This window comes from Metopolophium dirhodum, chromosome 1 (genome assembly GCF_019925205.1).
Source record: "Metopolophium dirhodum isolate CAU chromosome 1, ASM1992520v1, whole genome shotgun sequence".
NCBI classification, from domain to species: domain Eukaryota; kingdom Metazoa; phylum Arthropoda; class Insecta; order Hemiptera; family Aphididae; genus Metopolophium; species Metopolophium dirhodum.
Window position 1 is genome coordinate 107,931,889 of NC_083560.1, and position 24,420 is coordinate 107,956,308.

At 28.9% G+C, this 24,420-nt stretch overlaps 2 protein-coding genes across 5 annotated transcripts; one reads left to right on the plus strand and one right to left on the minus strand.

The window, feature by feature from the left end:
- Positions 1 to 375: 375 nt before the first annotated feature.
- Positions 376 to 21,191, minus strand: LOC132935196 (cytokine receptor-like). Of its 4 annotated transcripts, XM_061001670.1 has the most exons (20): positions 20,093 to 21,191; positions 19,895 to 19,995; positions 11,793 to 11,931; positions 11,507 to 11,720; positions 9,899 to 10,366; positions 9,210 to 9,348; positions 8,967 to 9,139; positions 8,011 to 8,168; positions 7,712 to 7,940; positions 6,723 to 6,900; positions 6,474 to 6,622; positions 6,247 to 6,413; positions 4,754 to 4,943; positions 4,505 to 4,660; positions 3,667 to 3,837; positions 3,352 to 3,569; positions 3,111 to 3,222; positions 2,811 to 3,044; positions 2,572 to 2,736; positions 376 to 746 (listed from the first exon to the last, which is right to left on the minus strand). In XM_061001670.1, the coding sequence occupies exons 4-20, from the start codon at positions 11,655 to 11,657 to the stop codon at positions 604 to 606; spliced, it is 3,201 nt and encodes a 1,066-aa protein (XP_060857653.1). In that variant the 5' UTR covers positions 11,658 to 11,720; positions 11,793 to 11,931; positions 19,895 to 19,995; positions 20,093 to 21,191; the 3' UTR covers positions 376 to 603. The 4 variants fall into 4 exon arrangements, with proteins under 4 accessions (XP_060857653.1, XP_060857651.1, XP_060857652.1 ...); XM_061001668.1 differs by lacking the exon at positions 11,793 to 11,931; XM_061001671.1 differs by lacking the exon at positions 11,793 to 11,931 and having other exon boundaries at positions 377 to 735; positions 20,093 to 21,190.
- A 1,332-nt stretch (positions 21,192 to 22,523) lies between these two features.
- On the plus strand, positions 22,524 to 24,184 carry LOC132934077 (uncharacterized). Its single transcript, XM_061000359.1, has 2 exons — positions 22,524 to 22,910; positions 23,936 to 24,184. Exons 1-2 carry the CDS (start codon positions 22,524 to 22,526, stop codon positions 24,182 to 24,184), a joined length of 636 nt encoding a protein of 211 aa, XP_060856342.1.
- Positions 24,185 to 24,420: the final 236 nt, after the last annotated feature.

Below are 24,420 nucleotides of genomic sequence, written 5' to 3' on the forward strand. Positions count from 1 at the left end.
TACGGTGGGCTTTGATTGTCTGAAGATTTAAACCAGCATCATTAAGTAAATCATTTAACTGTGACAAATCTGACAGGCTTTCAGAATTTTCAGAATTGAGTTCCGGTAAATTAAAAACAATTACATTATTAGCTCTAGATTGCCGGTCATATAAATCATTTTATAATTCTATTTCAAAAGCTGGTGAATTTGATTTTTGTTTAAATGATACATAATCTTTTTCAAGTAAGGCAAAACGACTTTTTAAATGCGAGTTTTCGGCTTCTAATTTTGAGAGCTGGGTTTCAAGATTATCAAATTTTCTGTTAAGGTCATCCAATTTTTTAGTAAAAGTTTTTTATGTCTTACCTTGCTCATTGGCTGGATTAATTAATTTATTTTGAGTTATCTTCAAATCGTTTATTGATAATAAAATTTCATCCAATTTAGAATCCATAATTGGAAAATTAAGATGATAATAATTATATAACAGTATAAACTAATATGATTAACCAATGATTATAAACGAAAACAACATATAAGAAATAATAATTATGAACTTTTAAACATAGAGATAAGAGAGCGATTTCGTACTGTACTGGTATAAAATACGTCTGAACAGGTTCACTGCACAGACGAGAACGATAATTTCTTGTTGTGGGTGGCGGTTTGCGGCTGGTCGTCGTTTTGCTGGTTTTCTCCTGTTTTAAAGCCTTCTGTTCTGGTGTAATTATATTGTTGTCGATGGTTTGAAGGCTGGAAGAAAACTGAGTTTAAAACAAATTTAAAATTTAAAACAAACATAGCGTGTTCTCTGAATGTCACAGGTACATGTTCTATCTACTGTACCGTCTAGTAATTACAATGCACAATGCACTTTCGGCACATTTTCTCCTACATTCTATGCAGCTGCTTCCTCCATTGAGTTAGTAGTTAAATTACCGTATTGGGCAAAATCTCTGCTTTTCAAGGGTGTCATCGTCAAGTTTGTAGTACATCCGGGTAGCCAGTAAATTGCCCAGTCAGTTGGTTTACTCAATAGTTACTACCTGTGTGTGTCGTGTTGCGGGAGTGCTAACTGCGACGGCGATAGTTCGAATATGTTTGCCGTGTTCTGATTGGTTTTCATAGATATATGCTGGTTGTTGGCTCTTTTTTGGTAATACTAAGGGTTGTCCCGTTACATGATGTTACTGTTAAGCCCAGACAGCAATTTTTTGATTAATAATATTATTATAACATTGTAATAACGAGTAATATTAGTATAACGTTATTATAATACTATTATAATATTATCATTACAAAATGCTGTCTGGGAGGTGAATGACGACATTTGGTGAATGTTGACACTCACTGCTGTTTTTAGTGAATGTTAACATTTTGAATGAATATTAAAAATTTTCAAACAGTCACCGGCGAATGTCAACATTCGCAACGATTATCGGTGAGTGTTGACATTCACAATTGAGTTTTGGGGAATGTTGACATTCACAATATTGAGTTTTGATGAATGTTAGAAATGTTTAGTTAAAATTGGAGTATAGACGTTATCGTGTCATACGTTAAGATTGTGAATGTTTATAGATATGATATTGTTCACACAATATTTCACCGAACGGTGTTTAATGATCTATATAATATTATCAGAGATGCATTTAACATGTTAGCTCTTTTGAAAATAACTGGGAATTTTAATTTTGATATCCCGAATTCACTAACTAGATTCAATTTTCAATTGGAAAAGCTACTGATGTTGTAAATTGAAGCAATATTTTGACTACTTATCGTGTACTTACACAGACACACAAAAAACACACACTCTTCGTTGTAAAATCATCTACCTAATAATCGCTCCACTCAGAATCTAAAATGTTATGCATTTTTAACTATAAAATAATGAACACATTTTCGCGATTTTGGACGAATTTCATGTAAATAATATTTTAAACGTTAATAAAAATATATTTCAACTATGTAGTATGTATATTGTATACTTACTGCAAACTAATAAACGATTAATAACGTATTTACTAATACGATTGTTGAAAAATATGAGTTACCTGCAGTTACTCAAAGTATGAGTTATAAAAATACATTTTAAAAGGAGAAAAACGTAATAATAAAGGTAATTTATTTCATAAATCTTAATGGTGGACGTTTTGAGTTTTCAATAATTCCAAAATTGTACATTTTACATAGTTTATTTAATTTTTGATATAAAATGTCGTAAACAAATATTACGTTATTTCTAAAAGGTTGCATCATCCTGAATATTATAGTTAAAAGTCTATATTTTAGTGTCTATAAGTCTATTATACCTATTCAGATATCTTAATATCTAGTATGCTTTTATTTGAAATGAATAAGACTTTGATTATTACAAGATTTATAATTTTAATGACTCGAAAAACATACATGTTATTTTTTATTTTTAAATTAATACACAAGACATATTGTAGCCTATAAGTGTTCACATACTTTATATTTACCTTAATGCTGGTTTTACATAATAATAAGCATATTAGAGTTTTAATAATTCATTAAATATCTTTATTAGAAAATTTTTTAATCTATTTTGTAACAGAAAATTACCTGGAGACACACAACTGACCAACCCAGGAACCGACCACTGACCATAATATGGCGTATGAGGATCAAGTGGATTGTTATTCACAGCTCGTACTGCAAATGAAAAAGTTTGTTGACCCTTATCCTGTTCATTATTACAATCCGGAACAGAAACACGGAACACGTTAGCTAGGTGAATAAAAAAAACCCAATATTCAATAATATCCTATTAAAAACCTAAAATCTAGTACAGTGATATTTACAATTGCTGTGGTACAAGAAATTGTTTGGATTTTCCAGTAATTGTGTGGAAGCCAAAGCGGTGGGTGAAGATGAACCGCTGTTTGTAGTTTGCGAATTTGTTGGTCTACTGTGATGTGCTACAATTAATTCATAATAATCAACTGGACCGGCCGGTTTCACGGGTTTCGGCCAAGATACAGCTATCCTACTGCTGTTTTCGTAAAACAAATTTGGTTGAGAAACCCTTCCGGGCACTATATATAAATATGCATGTTACAACATTGAATCGTATTGAAATTATTTTAAAGTTTCTAACTCACGCCCCACAGCTGTTCGAACTTTTATGGGAAGTGAACGCTCTGAACAAACTGTTGTGCATGCTGTGATGGTAATTGTATAGCTTCTGTAACTTTCAAGGTGATCCAAACGACACTGAAAAATACAATTTATTGTATTAAATTATTATTACATACTTATTGGATTTTTTCTTAAAATTGTACGATTAATTAATATATTAATATTATATACGTCATGTTTATGTACATATATTAAAAGATTAACCTTTGTGTGGTGAACCGTAATACGGCGTTGTTCATTGATGACTTGCTGTTCACCAAATGAATCAATCAAGTCCTGCTGCTGTAATATATTGTCCAAATAATAATGAATATGGTAGTAACGGACAACACCATTAGTGAATTTAGGAGACGACCACTGAAGGGACACGGTCGTATTGGTCAGTTTCGTGACATTTATTATTAGGTTTTGAATATCGGGTGCTGAGTATTAAACAAAATTAATTGATAAATATTAATAATATTATACTTATTGATTAAAAATTAAATTATAACCAATATGTCATTTACGCAAATTTACCTCCTTCTAGAGTGGTGTTGAGCAAAGGATCGCTATGTAACCCTTCACCATGTGTTGTTATTAATGCTATGGTAACCATGTATGTAGTATATGACTTGAGGTCTGTAATGCTTGAAATTCCTCTGTTGTCTTGTGTCATTTTACCACTAACGGTCTTATTTGACATAGGTTCTAAAAAGTAAAATAAATTAAATCTTTATTTTTATTTTTATTCACAAAGAAAAAAAACAACGATTCTTACAACTTATGAAGTAATAATAATATACGTTTATTATAGGATTAATTATTTTGAAAGTTAAATATTCAGTTGAAAAAAAGCTATTAAAACGTACTATCTATACCCTGTTTAAAATAAGAAGCGCATAGGTGGGCAAAACCCGTTTTGTTACGTAAATCTATGCGCTTCTTATTTTGAACAGAGTATACATATTATAATATTATATTTCGTATACTGTATATAGTATAAATAAGTATTTAAGGCCAAAATTTAATCAATGACTATTATAAACTAATTACATATACACTTTTATAGTTGAATATTATTAAATTGTGTTCGCTACTACGATATTATTAAACATTTTCCCTCACAGATGTAGAAAATATAAGGGTGTAATAACAAACATTTTACATTTGATTTATACTTAAATACTTCAGAGTACATTTAATGGATGTTAATTTTGTTGCTCCAAACTAATAAAACATAACATAATATGAGATGTATGATAATAAATTATTATAGATCAAGTACAATTATATTATATAACACTATAAACGTAATGTCGTAATATTATGTTCTTTATATAATATATTGGATCGTTAAATAATTATAATAATTTACCTTTACAAACGGAATCATTTGTGGATACTACCGGACAATAAAATATACGAAATCCTAGAACTGCGCCCATTCTATCAGAGCAGTCAAGTTTCCATCTCAATTCCATAGATGTCGAGCTAATCATACTTACCCAGACGTTTATCATTTTTCCAACGACTAATCACAAAAAAAAAAACAATTTATAAATACAGTATCGAATTCTACAAATTAAAACTCAGCGAATAAAATAATTCATGCCAATGTTTATACTTTTATTATGTAGTACTGTGCATGAGGCCCATACCATCCCACTGCTAATAGAAATGGGTGGATAAAGACCGGTCTTTAGTGGGCTTTGACTGTTAGCGCTTATTGCAAATTGATAAATTTTCATACGATCCGATACAGTAATATTGTAGCAAGATTCCGAACTTGGTATATGCATCCAGTTCACGTAACCCTATATATACACAAAAATCACAATTAATGAAAATTATATATATTAAATAAACGATATACCAAGTATACCTATGTTGTATTTTTTTTTCTTTGAGGGGAGGCCGTGTGAAAGGTGTACATTTTTGACAATATTAGAAACGTAGGTGTTTATTTTAAGACAGTGAAAACCATTTAAAAATAACTTTTATAAAGGTGGCATTAAAAGGAACTATTTTTTTTTATCTGTTTCACTTAACTAGTTAAAGTAACAATTGTAATAATTTTGAATAAGTTAAAATCATAGTAATAGGTACATCGAACAAAATATCTAACTGTAGTTAAACAAATTATTTACTTATTATATTGTTTAGTCACGCTGTACAGTGTTCACTGATTTTAAATTAAAAAAATAATACTATTTTATGAATGTCTTTGATTGATGAATACGTGTAATTGCCAAAACCACTATAGCGAGTGTAAAATAAAAAAAATATAGTTGAATGTATTTTTAACAACAGTTATCGTTGTTATTTAAAAAAATGAATTAACTTCTATTTAACTGAGTGAATTTAAGAGATTGTCGGCAAACTATTTGTTTTCTCTCTTTGACCAGTGCACAATATAGCAAATTTGCGTTAACTTACCTACAATAAATCTTAAATTTGAGAACATATTATTATCTGTATTTGTAAGTTGGATTTTTACGATAATTCAATTTTTCTGCGATATATAACCATTTTAAATTGTAATAATAATTTACATTCAGATACCTTAACATAAAATATTGAAATGTCGTAAAAACGCCATCGCAAAAACATTACAGATAATTTTCGTAACTCTAAGTTAGATAATAGATTGATTCACTTTAATATTTAGGCTTACAACACCAATCTGGTTCTCTTTTTACTCGTGAGTAAGAGAAAAAAATAAATAGTACCTTATATACGTTGTTTTCCTCTTAAAATACTTTTTATTCCATATTAACTTTAAAATTTTAGATTTAAATACTTAGGTATATTGTTTATTTATTTTTAACTTATAACTAACTGTTCTTAATGTTGATTAAACTTAACTAACTCGAGTTAATGTACAATAAATGCTAATAGTAGTACCTACTCCGATTATTTACGTTTGGTTACTTGAAAATTTTTATTTTAAGATTAAAAGACTGTATTCAAACATGTGACCCATTCCCACTTTTAAATACATATATTATATAATATACGAGTATATAGGTGTATTATAATTATTATATTATATATAATAAATAATATTTACAAGTTGTGCTACTATATTCGCATAATATTTAAATTTATTGTACATACATTGCACTGATATGGACGGTCTTTATCATTTGCACACCAAAATATAGTATAATCATTGATTTGATTAGCTACTAATAATTTTTTACTACTGGCATTTAACCACGAAAGTTCAAATACACCACTTTCATCAAATGCCATTTTTGTAAATGATAACGGTTCGTCAAGTTCTAATAACAGTCAAAACAAAAACTCATTCAAACAATTTTAAATTACATTTATATACTTACTGTCTGATTCATTGGGAACAAAAATTGTCGAATACTCGGCTGATAAACCTTCTTTATTTGATGAATACACGGTAAAATTGTACCCAATATCGGTACTGAGTCCTTCAAACTTGGCATAGTTATTATATGTTTCATTACTGCGGTGAATACTGTGTATTGTGAAAAAAGTTTCAATTTATTTAGAATTCAATTCAGTTATAGGTAGATAAAATACATAAGGAAAGAAAGAAATTGAAAAATAGTACTTACGTGGTTTTGTTATCTGTAGTTGTGGAAGTATAGTAAGCTCGATACTCAAATGAGTCACCACATTTCTCGTTGTCTTCAATATTTTGCCAATAAATAAACACGTCTCGTTTGGATTTGTCGACTGGTGACGAAACACACTCGAAGCTTCCAATATCAGTTCGTGGAGGTCTTCTAGGTACTATAGGTAATCATTAATCTTAATTATTATTATACAATGTGTTCCTGGGAGAACTGGAGAAGCTACCGGCCGATGTAATTTGAAAGTATACCAACAATTATGAAAAAATACCCTTTAAAGAGTGGGTCTAACTTTTTTTTTTATATGTTATTGGCAATTGATAGGCAAAACCTATAAAGCATTTGTTTATGTATCTTCAAAACTTTGCAACATTTTGACTTAATAAATTTTTAATTGCAATTAAACCAGAAATGTACAAATTATTTTTATTAAATTTAAGAAGTAAATTAGTATTAAAGTTTTTATCAAAAATTATTATTTTTTAAAGTATATAAATAAAATAATAATAATTTAGTATTTACAACAGGTTAATTTTTAAACGTTCACTTTTTTCAATGTAACAAAAATAGTTTGCACATTTCTGGTTTAATTGCGTATGTTAATTGATAAGAAAATTAAATAGCTTTAAAATAAAAAAAAATGTTGTCAAAATGTTGAAAAGTTTTAAAGATACATAAACAAATCCGTGACAGGTTTGGTTTAGATAAAAAAAAACTGAAATGCCCATAACTTAAAAACTTAGACCGACTCTTTAAAGTGTATTTTTTCATAATTTTTTGTATATACCTCCATAATAACGTCGGCCGGTCACTTCCCCCGGAACACAATGTATATTAATTGAATTATATTTTTTACAAAAGAATACTTATTATTTAAATGTTAAAGTTTAACCGACTTCATTATCATACTACGCAGCTTAGGTACGTGTAACCGTATAGTCGTGTAGATACTAACATAAAAATAAACTTACTAGAAGGCTTGGTTTTCAAAGTTATACAACCAGGAGGAGACCATTTATCTTCCCCAAGAGCAACTGAAGAACGTACATATATGCGAAAATCGTATTGCGTGTACTGGTATTTTAAATCTGTTACATTAAAATAATAATAGCCAGTGTCACGTTTTAGACAATTCGAATAAGAATAATTGGTTTGATTGGAAGTTGATGATGAACTACAAACGTCACTCACATTTACAAGCTACAAAAAATAAATGTTACCATAATAATACGTAAAATTTCCATTTTATTGGAAAATCACGAACACTTACATGCCAATGTTCAGGATTGGAATCCCATTGAGACTTATATTCAATCTTATGAATTAGTTTTCGCGGAAAGGCTGTCATTTTTCCTACAGACCATCTTAGCATTGCACTATATTGTGTTTTATCCACCACCGTAATATTAATAGGGCTCGCGGGGATAACTAAAGAAAATGTAAAACATTTTTTATATACAGGGTGATTCATAAAGCATAAAACACTCATTATCTCAAAAAGTATTAATATTTTTGAAAATATTTTTTTTACATAGTTTCAAGTTGTTAAAAAACTATGTTTTTATTAAAAAATTATGTTTTTAAATATTTGTTATCTATATAATTTTTTAAGTTTTTATTTTTTTAGCATAGAGTTTTAAATTCATATTCCAAAGCAGAATATTTTTCTAAGTATTTTGATTCATAAAAATCTAATTTAGGGCGAGTAGTCTATGAGGTATAAGCATTTAAAGTTTAGATGGGTGGTGTGGAGTGGTACGGGGTTACCCCGCAAATGTGTGTCCACTACTCCGCTTGTCTAAACCTTAAATACTTATAACTCATAAACTACTCGTCCTAAATTCGATATTTATGTATTAAAATACTTATTATTATGTATTAAAATATTCTGCTTTGGAAAATGAAATTAAAACTCTATGCTGTCATTCAAAAAAGTAAAAAACTTAAAAAATTATAAGGATAAAAAATGTTTAAAATTATAATTTTTTAATAAAAATGTTGTTTTTTAACAACTTGAAACTATGTAAAAAAATATTTTCAAAAACATTAATACTTATTGAGATAATGAGTGTTTTACGCTTAATAAATCCCCTTGTATATAATATATATATATATATATAATAGGTACCTATATGTATTATACTAACATAAAATAATGGTAATAAAAACAACACGCTTTTAATTTATTATTAAATACAATTTAAATAATATGTAATATGAACCTACCATTGGCGTAATGATGAAAACGAAAAGATGTATTTAAATTTCCCAACACGTTATCGCCAAGTAATGAAAAGTAGTAATATTCGTATAGTTTTCTATATATTGGCATGGTAAATAAATCCCAATAACAAGTATTTTCTCTAAAATCTGAATCCGTAGGACAATTTATCATAGTTCTGAAAAAAAAGAATACTTGTATTTATAGTAAGTTATTAACCCCAACTATAAACTATTATTATACATTACCTGCCTCCAACACGACCAGGTACTCTGAAGATTACCTTATAACTTGTTTTGATTGGGTTCTCTGGTTTGGTCCAATTGCATTTCAAACTTACCCAATTATCAGATATACAAGAAAAATTTGTAATAGTCGTCGGTTTATCTAAAAAAAAAAATTTCTAAAATTAAAAACTAAAAAATAATAATAATTTTTAGTAAAGATGATTTTTATTTATGTAGAGGTAGGTAAATGTATAATGTACTTAATAATATGAATTTTTTTTTTCATTATAAAATATACAATCTGTCATGATATTTACAGTAATCACATGTGATTTACTACAAAATGGCAATGAGTAAAGTGATAAAATAAATTACCCAGCAGTAATACTTTTGACGTGATTTGAGTATTAGGATGACTATGATGAGGATGTGTATTTTAAGAATTAAAATAATAACATAATGTAAGTAGTTGATTTTTAAGGATAACCTCACAGTTTTTTTAAAGTGTATTGCAAATATGTAAAAGCTCTTAAAATAAAACAATGTAGGTAGGTACTTGAAAATAGCGAAGTGCTATGCTTGTATAAATAATGCTAATAATCCATCGTTAAGACTTAAGAATGAAAAAAATAACAATTAGCATTATTCGACATAGACAGGAAAACACCATCAAGCAAAGAAAAATGGGTTCGAATAAAGAGGTATCTCACATCCAACGGCAACGCTGTTGAGACACACCCCGACTTCAGAGGTTTGTGACACCAGCGAAGGTGGTTCACTAGTTTCCAAGCTCATCGGCGGAAGGGTGGGAAATGTCGACGAATCGCTTGACGGTGTGGATAATGATCGAGTACCAGTGATGTTATCATAACTGTGGTTTGGACCAAGTTGGTCACCAAGTAACAGCACGCAATAATAGGTATCTCGACCAGCCGGTGGATTGGCGATGCGCAATTGAGCGGCCGTTGCGTTGATAACCGTGATGTGCTGTCTGGACACTCGTTCGGCGTTCTTGTAGAACATGATCCGCTGGCTCGGCGTCTTAGCTTCACCACCGACGGTGGTGTCATTCCGAAAAAGGTTTTGCACTTTTTTATTGTCGGCATCTAAAACGCACGCGATTTCCAAGGGGGCGCCGGAGCCGTATTCAATGACAATATCACCTCTCGGAACTGTTACTAAAATAAATTATTATCAACACGTCATATTGATTTATTTTGTACCCTGCATTAGAAGAATTTTATATATTCCGGCCCACGAGAGTCCGTACATAAACCGCGGATCGATATAGTAATATTGCGACGTCTGTTTTCTGATTTCTCCCACCATGATGCCGTTCCCGCTATATTCGACAACTTGCCGATGCGCAGCGACGGACGCGTTTTTACGTATGGACTCTCGTGGGTATTGATATCTGAATTAGTTTCGTCAATAATCGAGCAAAAAATACTAAATTAAAAACAATAGTGATTTTCCAACTACAAATTTTATTTGTATATAAATCATAAAATATATACCACGAAAGCATAATAAAACACGCAAATAATTGTACGTAAATACCTAATAAAAATGTATTTATTAAAATTGATTGTACTTAGGTACATGCGTATATAGCGTATTGTACTCTACATTTCTACATAATAATATGCAGATCAACTATATTGCATAACTGTAAAATTGGTGCTCTATAATGATAAAAATATTACTTTTTTTTACAATATAGGTAGGTAATATAATTGTAATTATTTATTGTTGATGGCAACACTTTCAGTGACACTTGTTGTTAACCCGCAATTTACGCACCTAATAATTAAAATGCTTTCTTATTTTATTATAAGTTGTTTGGTTTTTATTTAAATGTTATACAATTTTTAACTATAAAATAATTTGCACATTTTTGCGACTGTTACGAATTTCATCAAAATACTAATTTCAAACTTTATAAAAAATGATTGCGACTATGTATACTAAAAACTACTGAACTATCACTAGTAAATAGTTTATGATAGTTGGAAAATCATCCGTTGTCCGTCGATGTTATATTGTAGTGGTAAGGCCAATTTTGCTATTTGGCAATTTAGCCTCAGTTGTGTGTTGTAACACAAGTGTCGATTGTGCGTACGAAAAAATAAATTTACATAACATTTAGAATAAAAATAAATTCTAATATTTAATGACTTCATCAAAATACTTGATATATACTGTATATTGTATATATAATATATTAGAAATATTATTATTAATTAATCATTATTTACTTAGCAATTTAACGGGCAATTAAATATTTAAAATATATTAAAAGCCATTCGTCTTCTTACCTCCAAGCGATTCAATAACCGAGCCACATGTTGTCGAAGCGTACGCCAAATTAACAAATAATAATACCGACATCACCACTGATATCCCTGTCAGACTCGGTGACCCCCCATTGTGGCGGTGACTTCTTATATAATATGTTTGTTCTTCCATGTTTAAATATCTTCAGTAGTCAGTAGATACCATAGGTATACGTATTGTTGCGTACAGTAAAACCTGTAATAAATAACAATTGATATTAAAAAAAAAAAAATAATTTTCTGGTTATAATTAAGTAAGAGGTCATACTGATCTGTGGATATTTTGATCCACTGGGAACTATTTCATCCTTTTGAAGATATTATAGAAGTAAATATATTTTTCTGTTCATAAAAGTTTCTCAGAAGGATTTTGGTATTCCACAAAATTACCCATCCCTAGTTCCAGCCTTTACGACAAGTTCGATAATATCAAATATTAACTAACGCAAACACATTACCTCACTAAGTCCAAAAATCTATGTACATAGGATAATTCACCGAGTATGCTCACCCCTATTTTTATTTTTATCATAAGATGGTATTTAGACCTTATCCCAAATTGTAGGATTTTGTTTGGAAATTTTTGGAATTTAATTTTAAAAAGATTTTTGGTGTACAAATATTTTACTATGATGACATTTTTATTATCAACTGAATAAATAATGAACGTTTAAACAGTGTTTTAGTACTTTTATTTTGTATTAAAACATTCACAGTTTCTGAACTATAAAATCGCTTAAGTTAAAAGTGTACTAGGTACTTGTCATTCGAGTGCTAATGTTTAGAACTTTCAATTCCCATTACATCCCATTTCAACCTTTTATACCTTTCTAGACTTTCAGTAATCTGATTGCGTCCCTAAGTTGGTAAATTTAAAATATCTATGTAATTTATCCGTTATTTATATTAGGCCAGGGTAAACATATTTACCTCGTATTTTAAATACGACCAGTCAGAATTTAATATCTTTAAAGCTGAGTGGTCACTGTAATAGTTGTGTTAAATTTGAATTAATTGATAAATAATTGAAGACCTACAAAAAACGAATTCTTCTGAGTGAAGAAGGTCTGTCAGCCTATATTACTAAGTACCTTTATTTTAAGATATTATAAGAAAGGATAGAGTGGCTTTGAGCTAATCAGTAGGTAATTTATTTTACAATTAGTAATACAGTAGATTAAATTAACAACATTATATTTGAAAATATTATTGTGTGTATAAAATATAATAATATAGGTACCTACTTTAAAAGTTTCATCAACCCAAAAATAATGTTTTTAAATTACAACACAATAAATAAAATCGTTATTCTTTGTTAAAATATCTAATTTAATCAGCAATCGAAAATTATGATTATATACCTACTGTAGTATGTATATTTTTTAGATTTTATGTTTGCGGTATGAAACACTTATAATTTATGAGAAACCTTGCATTACATTTTTAAGTCTTAGCTATAAAAATTGAACATTTTATACATTTTTAACTGCAATAGTATATTGTGTGGCAAGCACGGGAAGTGAGCTATTTCAGTCCCGGGCGACGTGTGCCGCATTTCACCCAAGACTGAAATTGCCTTCCCGCACGAGCCACACATACTATTTTTTGTCACGCCTCTACGTTCTTCGATCACGGCAAAGGTAATGCAAGGATCTATGCAGCAACCAGACTATTCTACGGCAATGATATTTCATGAAAGAAACGATTTAGTTTTATTTATTTTAAGCAGCATGCATAGAGGTTATAATATGAATATAAAATATCTAATCAAAAATGTATGTTTTATAAGGACCATGGTATAGATTTCAATGTATGGTTGTGCTGGGGATACACGTGACCAGCACTTTTGGGCATTTCCACTTTAACGCCCAGCATTACGGGGATTCCCACTTTACCGACCGCTGAACGGAAAAAGGTAGCTTTCCAACGCTTTAACCGTCATCAAAAACTAAACTTTCGGCGCAGGCGTGATAAAAAATACATAATTTACAAGTTTTCAAGATTTTTTCTAATTTTGTCAAATTTTAAAATCCAAAAGCTTATGCATCTTTAATGTCTTTAAAATAATAAAATTACAAATTATAAGCTCATGGGGAAACTTATATTAATATTTTCATGTTTTTGAACGAGTTGAAATCTAAAAATAACAACAAAAAAAAATAGAAATTTCAAATGTATGTAAATATCTCAATAAAATTCAAAATATTTTGAAAAGTATTTAATATCATGCATATAAAATGCTTATAATAGCATTTGGTGAAAATTCTAAGTTTATACAGTACTTAGTTTTGAGTTTACAACAAAATAAGAAAATCGTTTTAGGTGAATACAACTTTAATCATTTTTTATCTTTAACTATGTCCTAATATTGAGTAGAAAGCGCGTAAAATAACCGACAATATTTCAGCCAAAAATACTTAATTGGATAAGTATACCAGCAGAACCATATTTTAGCTGAAAAATATTTCAGCCGACAGTATTTTGGCTGACAAATATTTGTACCAACAGTATATAAGTAAATTAATAAAATTAGAGTTGAAATTGTACTATTTGTATTTGGTAACACCAGTCAACAACAATGATTGGAGAGATTATTCGACTCGTACAATTCGTATTTATAATTGCCTATATTAGCCCCTTCACTTCTAAAACAAAACATTTCATCGAATATTTTATAGATATTAATTGTTTGTATATAGTTTGTATTTTTGTAATATTACTATAATTATCATTATTATACTATCTAACAATATTAATATTTAACTCAAATTTATAATAAGCTACATAAAATCAACAAATAAAAGTCTTATTAATACACAATATCAACAGTAGCTATAACAATTAAAACAATAACTAATTTTATAACCACATGGCAATATTAAATGAAAAATAAAATCATTAATAATTCAATAGCTCAACAGTAATACTATAATATATTAGCAATTAACGACTATATAGGTACAATAACTAATTACTAAGTAATACAATTAATTGAATTTGTGTAAACTGCGGCCGTCAACAGCAGTCCATTTTAGTAAGGAAGCACCAACTTGGAGATTTCTTACACATAGTCCCCACATTGATTTAAACAATAAAAATTATTTTTAGTACTTATAAGTTATATTCAAACACTGGAAAAATGTAAACCAGCATTCAGATTATATAAAAAAAAAAAACATTCAAAAAAATCTTTACAAAATTGTTAAATAAATAAATAAAGAACAATAATAATAGTTTATAAGACATGTACGTTTTGTAAAAATATATTCCAATTCAGCCTACATAATACATTCTATCAAAGTTCAATATTGAACACATTATTTTAAATACAAATTGAAAGCTTCTTTAGTTGTACATAATTTGTAATAATTTCCTAATATATTTACCTATACCTAATTGACAATAGAGTGTCAATAGGCTGTTGAGTAACTCACCTTAGTATGGTACTTTTTTTTTACTAAACCTGTGTTCGAGTTTAAATTTTCACTTTTTCCTTATATTTACCAATGTAATAATAATTTGAAATCTATTTCCTTTCCCAATTTTTATAATAAACTTGTCACGTTGTTCAATTATAAAATAATATGCTTCATATTCTTCAGATTATGCACTATCATAGGCGCAACTAGGCGGGTGCACAGGGGACTTGTGCACCCCCAAGTTTAAAATGTGCACCCCCAAAAAAATATAAGCTTTTTTCTAAAAAATGTGTTGGTACCATAATGTATACTGAGTAAAATAGGTACCCATTATGTACCCAGACACCCAGCTATACATAATAATATATAACATACTATATGTCTATAAAGACATAGGTATTGTATAATATCTAAGGTTTGTATAATAATATACAAGTAATTAATATTATAGGTTATAGATAACTTATAAGTATAAGTTATAACGCGCATCGCATAAACGTAGTTATTCGTGGAACAATAATCATAATGATATTATAATATAATATATTATTTAAATTATATAATAAGTATATCAGATTCTGTCGATTCTGATAATTTATCATTATCGTTAATTTTTTGATAATTTCTTTACGCTGGGTCGCTGGGACTCTGGGAGCTATTTATAGCCAAACTTCCAGTCATTCAACGTTGTTGTCGTTGACAAAGACGAAATTACTAAGGACTGTCACTCTCACTGCCAGTTACCACTTGCCACAGTGCCACACGCCGGGCACACGATAATTTGGCTTTTGTGTGCAATTTTATTACATACGGCATACGCGTTTTTTTTTTTATTTATGAATTATGTATTATAATCAATTGTTTCCTTATGTTTAAGAATTCGTTTAAGGGATTTATCACAAGTTTATTTCTAAATTGTGTGAATGCGTTTTTTGTGGTTTTTAAAATTAAAATCTTACGTTTACCTACAAAATGTTTAGTATATTTAAAAAACAAAAAAAAAGTGAAGAACAAGTTGACGATCCAGGTGTTGTTCAAGTTTCGAGCACTTCTAGTTGTTCAAATCAAGATACCGTAGGTATCACCATTCCAATAAGTTCTGCTACCTGTGAGCGCAGTTTTTCCAGTATGCGCCGAATTAAAAATTGACTACGAACGAATATGGTGCAGCAACAATTTAGTAACTTAGCAATTTTAAATATTGAAAGGGACATTACAAACAATTTAAAAAGTGAACAAATTTTAAACAAATTTAATTTGCAACCGAGAAAAATTATGTTAAAATAAGTAGGTAAGGTAGAACTACCGGATCATTTAATTTTGTTAAATAAATTGTATTATGAATATTAAAACATAGTATTTATATTGAAACTAACAGTTATTATTTTCATAAGTGTAATGTGAAGAGTAATTGGATTAGCGGCTTGGGGATGAGGGGGCTATGCCCCCACGAGTCAGTGAGCTCTTCACTATTTGTGCACCCCCAAAATTATTGGTCTAGTTGCGCCTATGTGCACTATCCTATATTTGTATCCTTTATCCATACCAACAATAGTTTCTAGTTTGTCTTTAATATGTTTTTACTATAATTCATAAAACTCTTGAACATCTATTCAATTATTATGCTATTAAAAATTCTTAAATAGGTACGCAACTAAACAAGAAGTAAAAACCTTTAAAATATGAAGAAAAAAACATCTTTTATTATTTTAATTTATAAACAAACCCTAATTGAATCTATTATTTTAGTTTTTAAATACTTGTATAAAGAAATGGGTACATTTTTTTATTCATGCGTTTATGTATAATCGTTTTTGTTTTAGTTTTCCAGAACACCGTAAAACCCCGTCCGTTCGTTAGTTACCAGTGGTCAGCACCTACATATTATAGTTACGATTGCTGATATTTATTTTTCCATTTAAATATTAAAATTTATAATTCAAAACAAAAAACTAGAAATACACTTAACTAGAGATTTCCTAATATAAATATTTCACTACTACAATATTGAACAAATTAATAGTTTAATAATGGTTCTATTCAATGTAAATTCATTCTATATTCTGTTCAAAATAAGAAACGCATAAGGTTGGCGACTTGTGCGCAGGCGCGTAGTAAGAATACACAGCGGGTATATAGATTAGTGACTCGGTGGGGGGTTACAAACGGGTGTCACCTGACTGCCGCCGACGAAAATGGCCATCAAACAATTGAAAACGTTATAGCTTTTTGGCCAAACGATTGAGAACACTATAAAAATTAACAAAGAACTTACCACTGACCGAAAAATAAAACACAAAAAAAAAATATGATTGAGAAAGAATTTACGTGCAACGTTGTCATTTAATTTATTTGGCTATTGAAAGATTCAGTAATGTATTATATACTTAGACGTAAAATAAATATTATTGAAGAAAGTCATAAATTAATAATAATTATAATCTTATACAAATATGTCGCGGCCGCTTCGGCTCTTTTGTCACCCCCACGACGGGCTATAATCGGACGGCAGGTGGTGGGGGCCGATTTTAATGCCAATCTGACTCTGTTCTACCGTGTAACCGTTCATACCTTTTTTACCAACCAATAAACCAATATAACTAACCACATTGTGTCATGTACTTTAATAACATCAACCGGTCACCTCATCCTCATCAACTCATCAGGCTACCGTATAAAATATATGACCACCTAATAATAACATGTAATATATATATAAATAAAACATATAAAATAATAGTACGTATCTTATAAAAATATATATGTATGTAATATATATTATAATATACAGAATGATTTTTAAACACGCTCGCCTACATTTATCACTTTAATAATACTTTTATTCAAATTCTCAGTTTTAGAATTTTTATGTACCCATACGGCTATACCTGAAGACCATATTTTCAAATTCTTAATAATTTTGTACTACTCGAGGAGTGTCCTGTAGCGATACAAACTTCAATTTCTCAAATGAAAATCCTCTCTTTTTATCATTTAAAATCATTCAATTTTCTATGTGACTTTGCATTAAATACAACTTGGCAAGATTGATATGATATGCATATACCTACTTATGATCTTTAGTAGGCTGTTGTTGAAGTCTTGCACGTGACTTAATCTTCCTTCAGAATTTCATCTGTAGGAAAATTGATTCTTCTTCAACGCGTTAACTTTAGAATTTCTGCACGCCCTACCAGTAACATTACTCCGTTTACTGCTATACAATCATGTACTACATATGACCAGTATAATGAACTTCTCACTAACTGTATGAGGCATGCCAATTTAGACACCCTTCTCCTACTGTATCTGATCATGTTGAACATAACCAAAGTACATATTTGTGTTTCCTTTATTCTTCTATTAATCGTACGTATTTTAATAACACTGTTATTGAACTCAAATACACTTAAATACCTACTGCGTAATATATTTTAATTGGGCATCCGCCCGTCAGGTTAAATAAGTAAATAAATATAAATAAAGTTATGAGTGGTAGGGAAGCTAGTCCCTTTACCACTCATGGCTCTTAAATGGCCCCTTTAACTAATTCTTCAAAACGTAATCGAATACGGCAAAGCCTTGAAGTTTAATCAAAAAAATCCGCCCCTACCCGTTAAAAATAATAATTTATTTTTGAAATTGTATCAGTTTGTTATTTATTTTAGAAAATATTTTCATAGTTTAATAAAAAAATATTATTAAATGAAAATAAAATATATTGAAGTTGTTACTATTTAATATTAAACAAAGTTTATATTAAACAAGCAACACATTTTTCGAGCGAAAATGAAAAAATGTTTATTTCTCAAATAAATGAATAACTCTGCAATACCTGACCAATTATTTTATTGTACGAAACAGCATTGCATGAATCACTAAAAATTAGTACCAGTCATTATTAGAAAAATAAATTACTTTACAATAGCAATAGAATTATTATAATATGAAATATCCTTTGAAATGAACACTGATTGTTGAACATCTCTACTCAAAAACGAATTCATATAAGTACTATGATTTATTTATTTAACATTGCATTTAAATTTAACACGTCCATTACAAAGACGACGTACATTCGACACCTACAATTATACAGCAGATCGAATTCCCTGGATTTTAAATAGTTAGGAAAAATGTACCTTTATTACTATAGAAAGTACTTACCTACATTAATATCTACGTAAACACGCAATAACACGATAATAAGATATTCTGAGCCTTAGATTTAAAAACTTATAGTAATTATTAAATTATACTTTCCAATGACCGATACAATAAATGTTACAATTCCTGCATATGAATTTACAATTTATGATACAGCTGGTAATATTTTAGAGTATAGTTTTGTAAACTTTAATATTAAAATGTTCAAAAACAATTCTTTCTAAATAATACATATTGTAGCTTACTAGGTACTTACTAAATTGTTTTAAAAAAGTTGATTAGAAAAATAGTTATTGACTTTGACATCGTATAATATCTATATTAATGACAAGTATTATTTACTCCCCATGATTTTAAGGTTTTTATAATGTATTTGTTAATGGATAAAATGTTGAGTTAGTATTTTAGCAGTAGTAAATCAGAAAGCTATACAATATTATTATAGAATTTGTATAGCATATTAGTAAGTAGTGTATAATGGCTACCCTATAATTTTAAGAAATTATAATATTCATATTGACAAAAAGAACATGCAATTTATTATGTTCTACTGATTTATAGTTTAATCAGTTTAATAACTAAACGGGTCAGAGCAAACATAAGACAAATCCATTTTCATCGAAAATTCAGCCTAGATATTACTACCCCGACAGCATTTTGTAATGATAATAATATAATAGTATTATAATAACGTTATACTAACATTATTCGTTATTACAATGTTATAATAATATTATTAAACGAAAAATTGCTATATTGACAAAAAAAAAAAAAATAATAGTACCTATTTTTTTGCATGAACGAGGCAGATTCAACAACCCATATAGGAAATATAATATTATAATGAATTGGTTCTAAGTTTTGGTCAAAATAGAAGATAGGTAGCTGAAAAAATTAAAATAGTTTCTTTTTAATTTTTTGAAAAGTTTTGTAACACGGAATTGTCTGGTTTTGCACGGACCACTTTAATTATAATACTTACTATATGTATATTATTTAAAATATTATATTCTTTTTAACATGTTGAATGGAAGATATTATGAAAGTAATCAAGACACGTTTACGTTAAAACTTAAATTAGTAAACAAATTATAATACCATGAACTATTGAACAACAATAAATAATGGAAGTATAATGGTACAAGTATACAACGCACTAACGTACAGCGGCAATAGGTCACATATGCCGACTACACTAAGCTATATGCAAAATAGTCCTATAGCTATATAATATTACGAATTGCCACACCCGAGATTGTAATATGTCATCTCAGCATTAATTTTGCTATTCCGTTATAAACGTTTAACTATATAGGTATATAGCAGTCACAGCATATCTATTATATTATACAGTATGATAATATTACCTGTTGACTATATGTTCTACAGAGTGAAATATAAATTGCAATTTAATATTTAAAGTTTCGACATAACCATATTATCATATAATAATATTTATACTAATGTTTATCGGATTTTTTTTTTTTTTTTTTTAACAACGAAGAAAACAATAATATAAACATAGGTAGGTACTTGGTATATAGTAAAACAACATCAGAGCCGTTGCAAGGCGAGGAACAAAATATTATACTTACGTTAATATATTAATATCTAACATACATTTTATTTCGAATATTTGCAAAATAGCCACACTGATACACTATAGTACCTAGTATAGTGTATTTTGTATACATAAGTATTGCAATTTATAGACGTGTTAAAAAAGTAATACAACGTTAAATATTATATTATGCCAAATGCCCGAATGATACCTACTGGCTACTATGATATATTAAGAGCTGTTAGTGGGCGACAAAGTGTTTTTATTTTTATTTAGGTATGGTAAGTTTATACTAATGCTTATACCTCAGCACACACGTCAATAGTCAACATAGTAGTTTTGGAAATGAATTTCCGTTATTATTATTAAATATTAGGTACATATTTAAGTATAAAATAGGATTCCAAATGTCTTATTCAAAGACTTTCCTCGATATATTAATATTTGTGGGTAGTTAGATATACTCGTATTTCAATATTTAGTCATTTTATCCAAGTTCATGAAAGTCTAAGGTAAGTTATTTGTTATTATAATTACCTATACAAAATTAAAATAATTTACTGAATTCAAATATTCATATATTAATAAAAGTTGTAAGTTTGTATTCTAGGTTTTAATACAAAATAATAATTATTTGTTACGATTTATCTACGAAATTAGAGTCTTAAAAAAGAATTTTTTTAATGTGTTTGGATACGTCCGGATACCGTTTCAGGTGATTTTGAGTCTAATAAGCGACTGAACCTATCCGTGAGTCTTATATAAGTATATATTAATGCAGTGGCGGATCTAGAATTTCGTTTTTTTTTTTTTGAGTGAGGAGGGCATTGTCTTTTTAAAAGTTTTACGACACAAATATTTAAAAACAGCCCAAATTCTAGACCAATTCGGTTAGGTTCACTTAATCCACCACTGTATTAATGAATACACGAAGTCATAAGCTCCTGAAGTTAGACTAAATATAAGTTGTTACCTGTTTCAATGCATATAAACGTAAAAACTTATAACAAAATTAAAAACTGAATATCTATTAAGTCTAATATTACGTTTAATATTATGTTCTTCAACAATCAACAGTGATCGCTTGAATTGTCGAATAAAAGTCAAAAAGTAATAAAGTGTTCTAATTTAATTGTTAGTGTTTACCAATAGGCTATAGTGTACGTGGAAGCGAACGTCTAAAAATACGTCAACATACTACTTGCGCAGATAGTTGAAGTATTTCACTGTTGAAAATCATAACAACTAAAAAGTTAAATATTTCTCATAAGCTTATTAACTGGAAATTGAAAAATAACTTTAGTATAAATTTAAATAATTTTGCATGAGCGGCTGAAGTTTAAATTTTTACATTGGATATTCAAACGAGTTATACATAAGTAAGTAATTATTTATCTTAAGTTTTGTTTCCCTACTTTATTATTCAAAAAATATTAATCGAAACTTAAAATATTCCAATATTTTCCATTCTATCACTTAAGAGGATGTAACATCCGCATGTTTTGTCTCCGTCTTACAAATGTACTACAAACACAGAAAGATAAAAGTTGTCCCCCGAAAAATAGTTTTTGCTATGTTGTAATGTTGTACATTTGTAAGACGGAGACAACACATGCGGGTGTGACATTCTTTTTGACAATTTTTTTGTTTTTTAATTATTTAAAAAAAATTATTTTACATATTTTTAAGCCAGTAAATACAATTTTCAATTTAAAAATAATATAGTCATGCTGAACCGTGTATTGTTACTATTTTTAAAAATCACCCATGGTGGCCAAATAAACAAACTCGTATATCTTATACATTTATTTGTAGAAAACAATTATTTCCAACGAACGTAAAAAATTCAATCATGTGGACGGAACTGATCTTCTGTTTATTTGTGACAGCAATTTTTGTATTGGTGCTTTTCATCTTGAATATAGATTACATGCAAGGTGATAAAGTAACTAAGTCCCGATGGTCTAGACTACAGAAGTTATGGGACGAAGGCGCGTTTAAAAATAAACCATTGAAAGTGTCCAAGGATGTTATAAATGCTATGATACAAAGGGGAATTTACTCGCTAAATTCCAACGTTGAATCAGACGAGAATGGTGACGAGGTGCTCCTGTGGACAAGTGAGATGCTTGAAAAGTCGTCCTCCAAACTAGAGCAAAATCACGATAATGTTGGGAAGTTTAAAAAAATGGTGAATGATTTTGTTGAAAACGTGGAGAAATGTGTTGAAGAATATGAGGTCAGTTTTTTTATTTTAATAATATTACTTACTATATTAAGTATTATTGTTTACAATACACAATATTGACAGGGGTATATAGGTACAAGGGGGGGGGGATGATTCAGATCCCTCAAATAGGCCTTTTTTCAAGTTTTATAAAATAGTGTTTTTAGTGTTAGCGCGTTACATGGAAACATAAAAATAATAAATTAAATGTGTACTAATATAATTGCTTGATTCAAGGGCGTCATTTCAACTTTTTGAAAGGAATGCTAACAACTATATAGGTAGGCCAAACTAATATTCAGCTGACCAATATATTATATATTGTACTATAGTTATAACAAAAAAATGTTTTTCTTACTATGCTCGAAAATTATTTATATTTTAAATTCAATGATATAATATACTATTATGAATATAGTATACCTAATAATACTAAGTTCCTACTTAAATTAAAATATTCTTAGACACTATTGTACCTAATTATAATATATTACCTATATTGTGTTATTTATTCTTTTAACCTGCTACAGGTACATAGAGTTAAAATTTTTGTTTTATCCCCCCCCCCCCACCCACAAAAGTTGTGTATACGCAACTGAATACTGAATACATATTATTATGCCCGCTATAATCTATTATGTAGGTAATGGGTGAACCTACCTGAGATCAATATAATAAGAGAGTTGTCAGTTGAAATAAGTGAAATAGGATTGAATATAGATAGAAGCGACTAATTTTAGAGGTGTAAACAGTGTCTTCCTAATCGCCAGCACATAAAGTAGTAAAGTATTGTGGTTATCTAATTAATTGGATAACTGTATTTCAATAAAATATTTTATATATATCGTCGTAGGTACACTGTGCTTACTAACTACTAAGTATAAAATAAAAACAATGTACATTATATTGTTCGAAGTATATACTACAACTTTTATAGGTACATAATATATAATATAATATTATTGTCACTCGTGTTTACATAATTACATGGATCTATTATTCTATGCATCGGATTTAATTATTATATTAATACAAAGGATAATCTATGCAAATTGAATAACGATTTGGAACTGATCACTGAGACGCATCAATTCATAAAGAAGGAGATCCAAAAACAATTGTGCCAGGCAAAGCAGCAAATCGCAACCGCAGCCAGCGACAACTGCAACCGCTCCTGGGTACCGCCAGTACCATCCATTCGATGCCCCATAATTGCAGACGCCCAAGCTGAGGACGACTTCCTGACCACATTAGATCAATTTGAGGAGTCAAGAGGAATCCCATAATAATCATTTCTAAGACTAACACCAAATATAACTGCAGGGCAATTACATATAAGTGATACAAAATTATTTTATTTACGTATTATGTTTTTTTTTTTCCATATGGTGTCACTTTTAGTGAAAACATACATAACTTAACTAAAAATATTAAACCAAATAAATAACAAATACCGATTACACTACTATTTCGAAAAAACGTAATTAGCTAATATAGGTAAGCAAGAATAATAAGATAATTA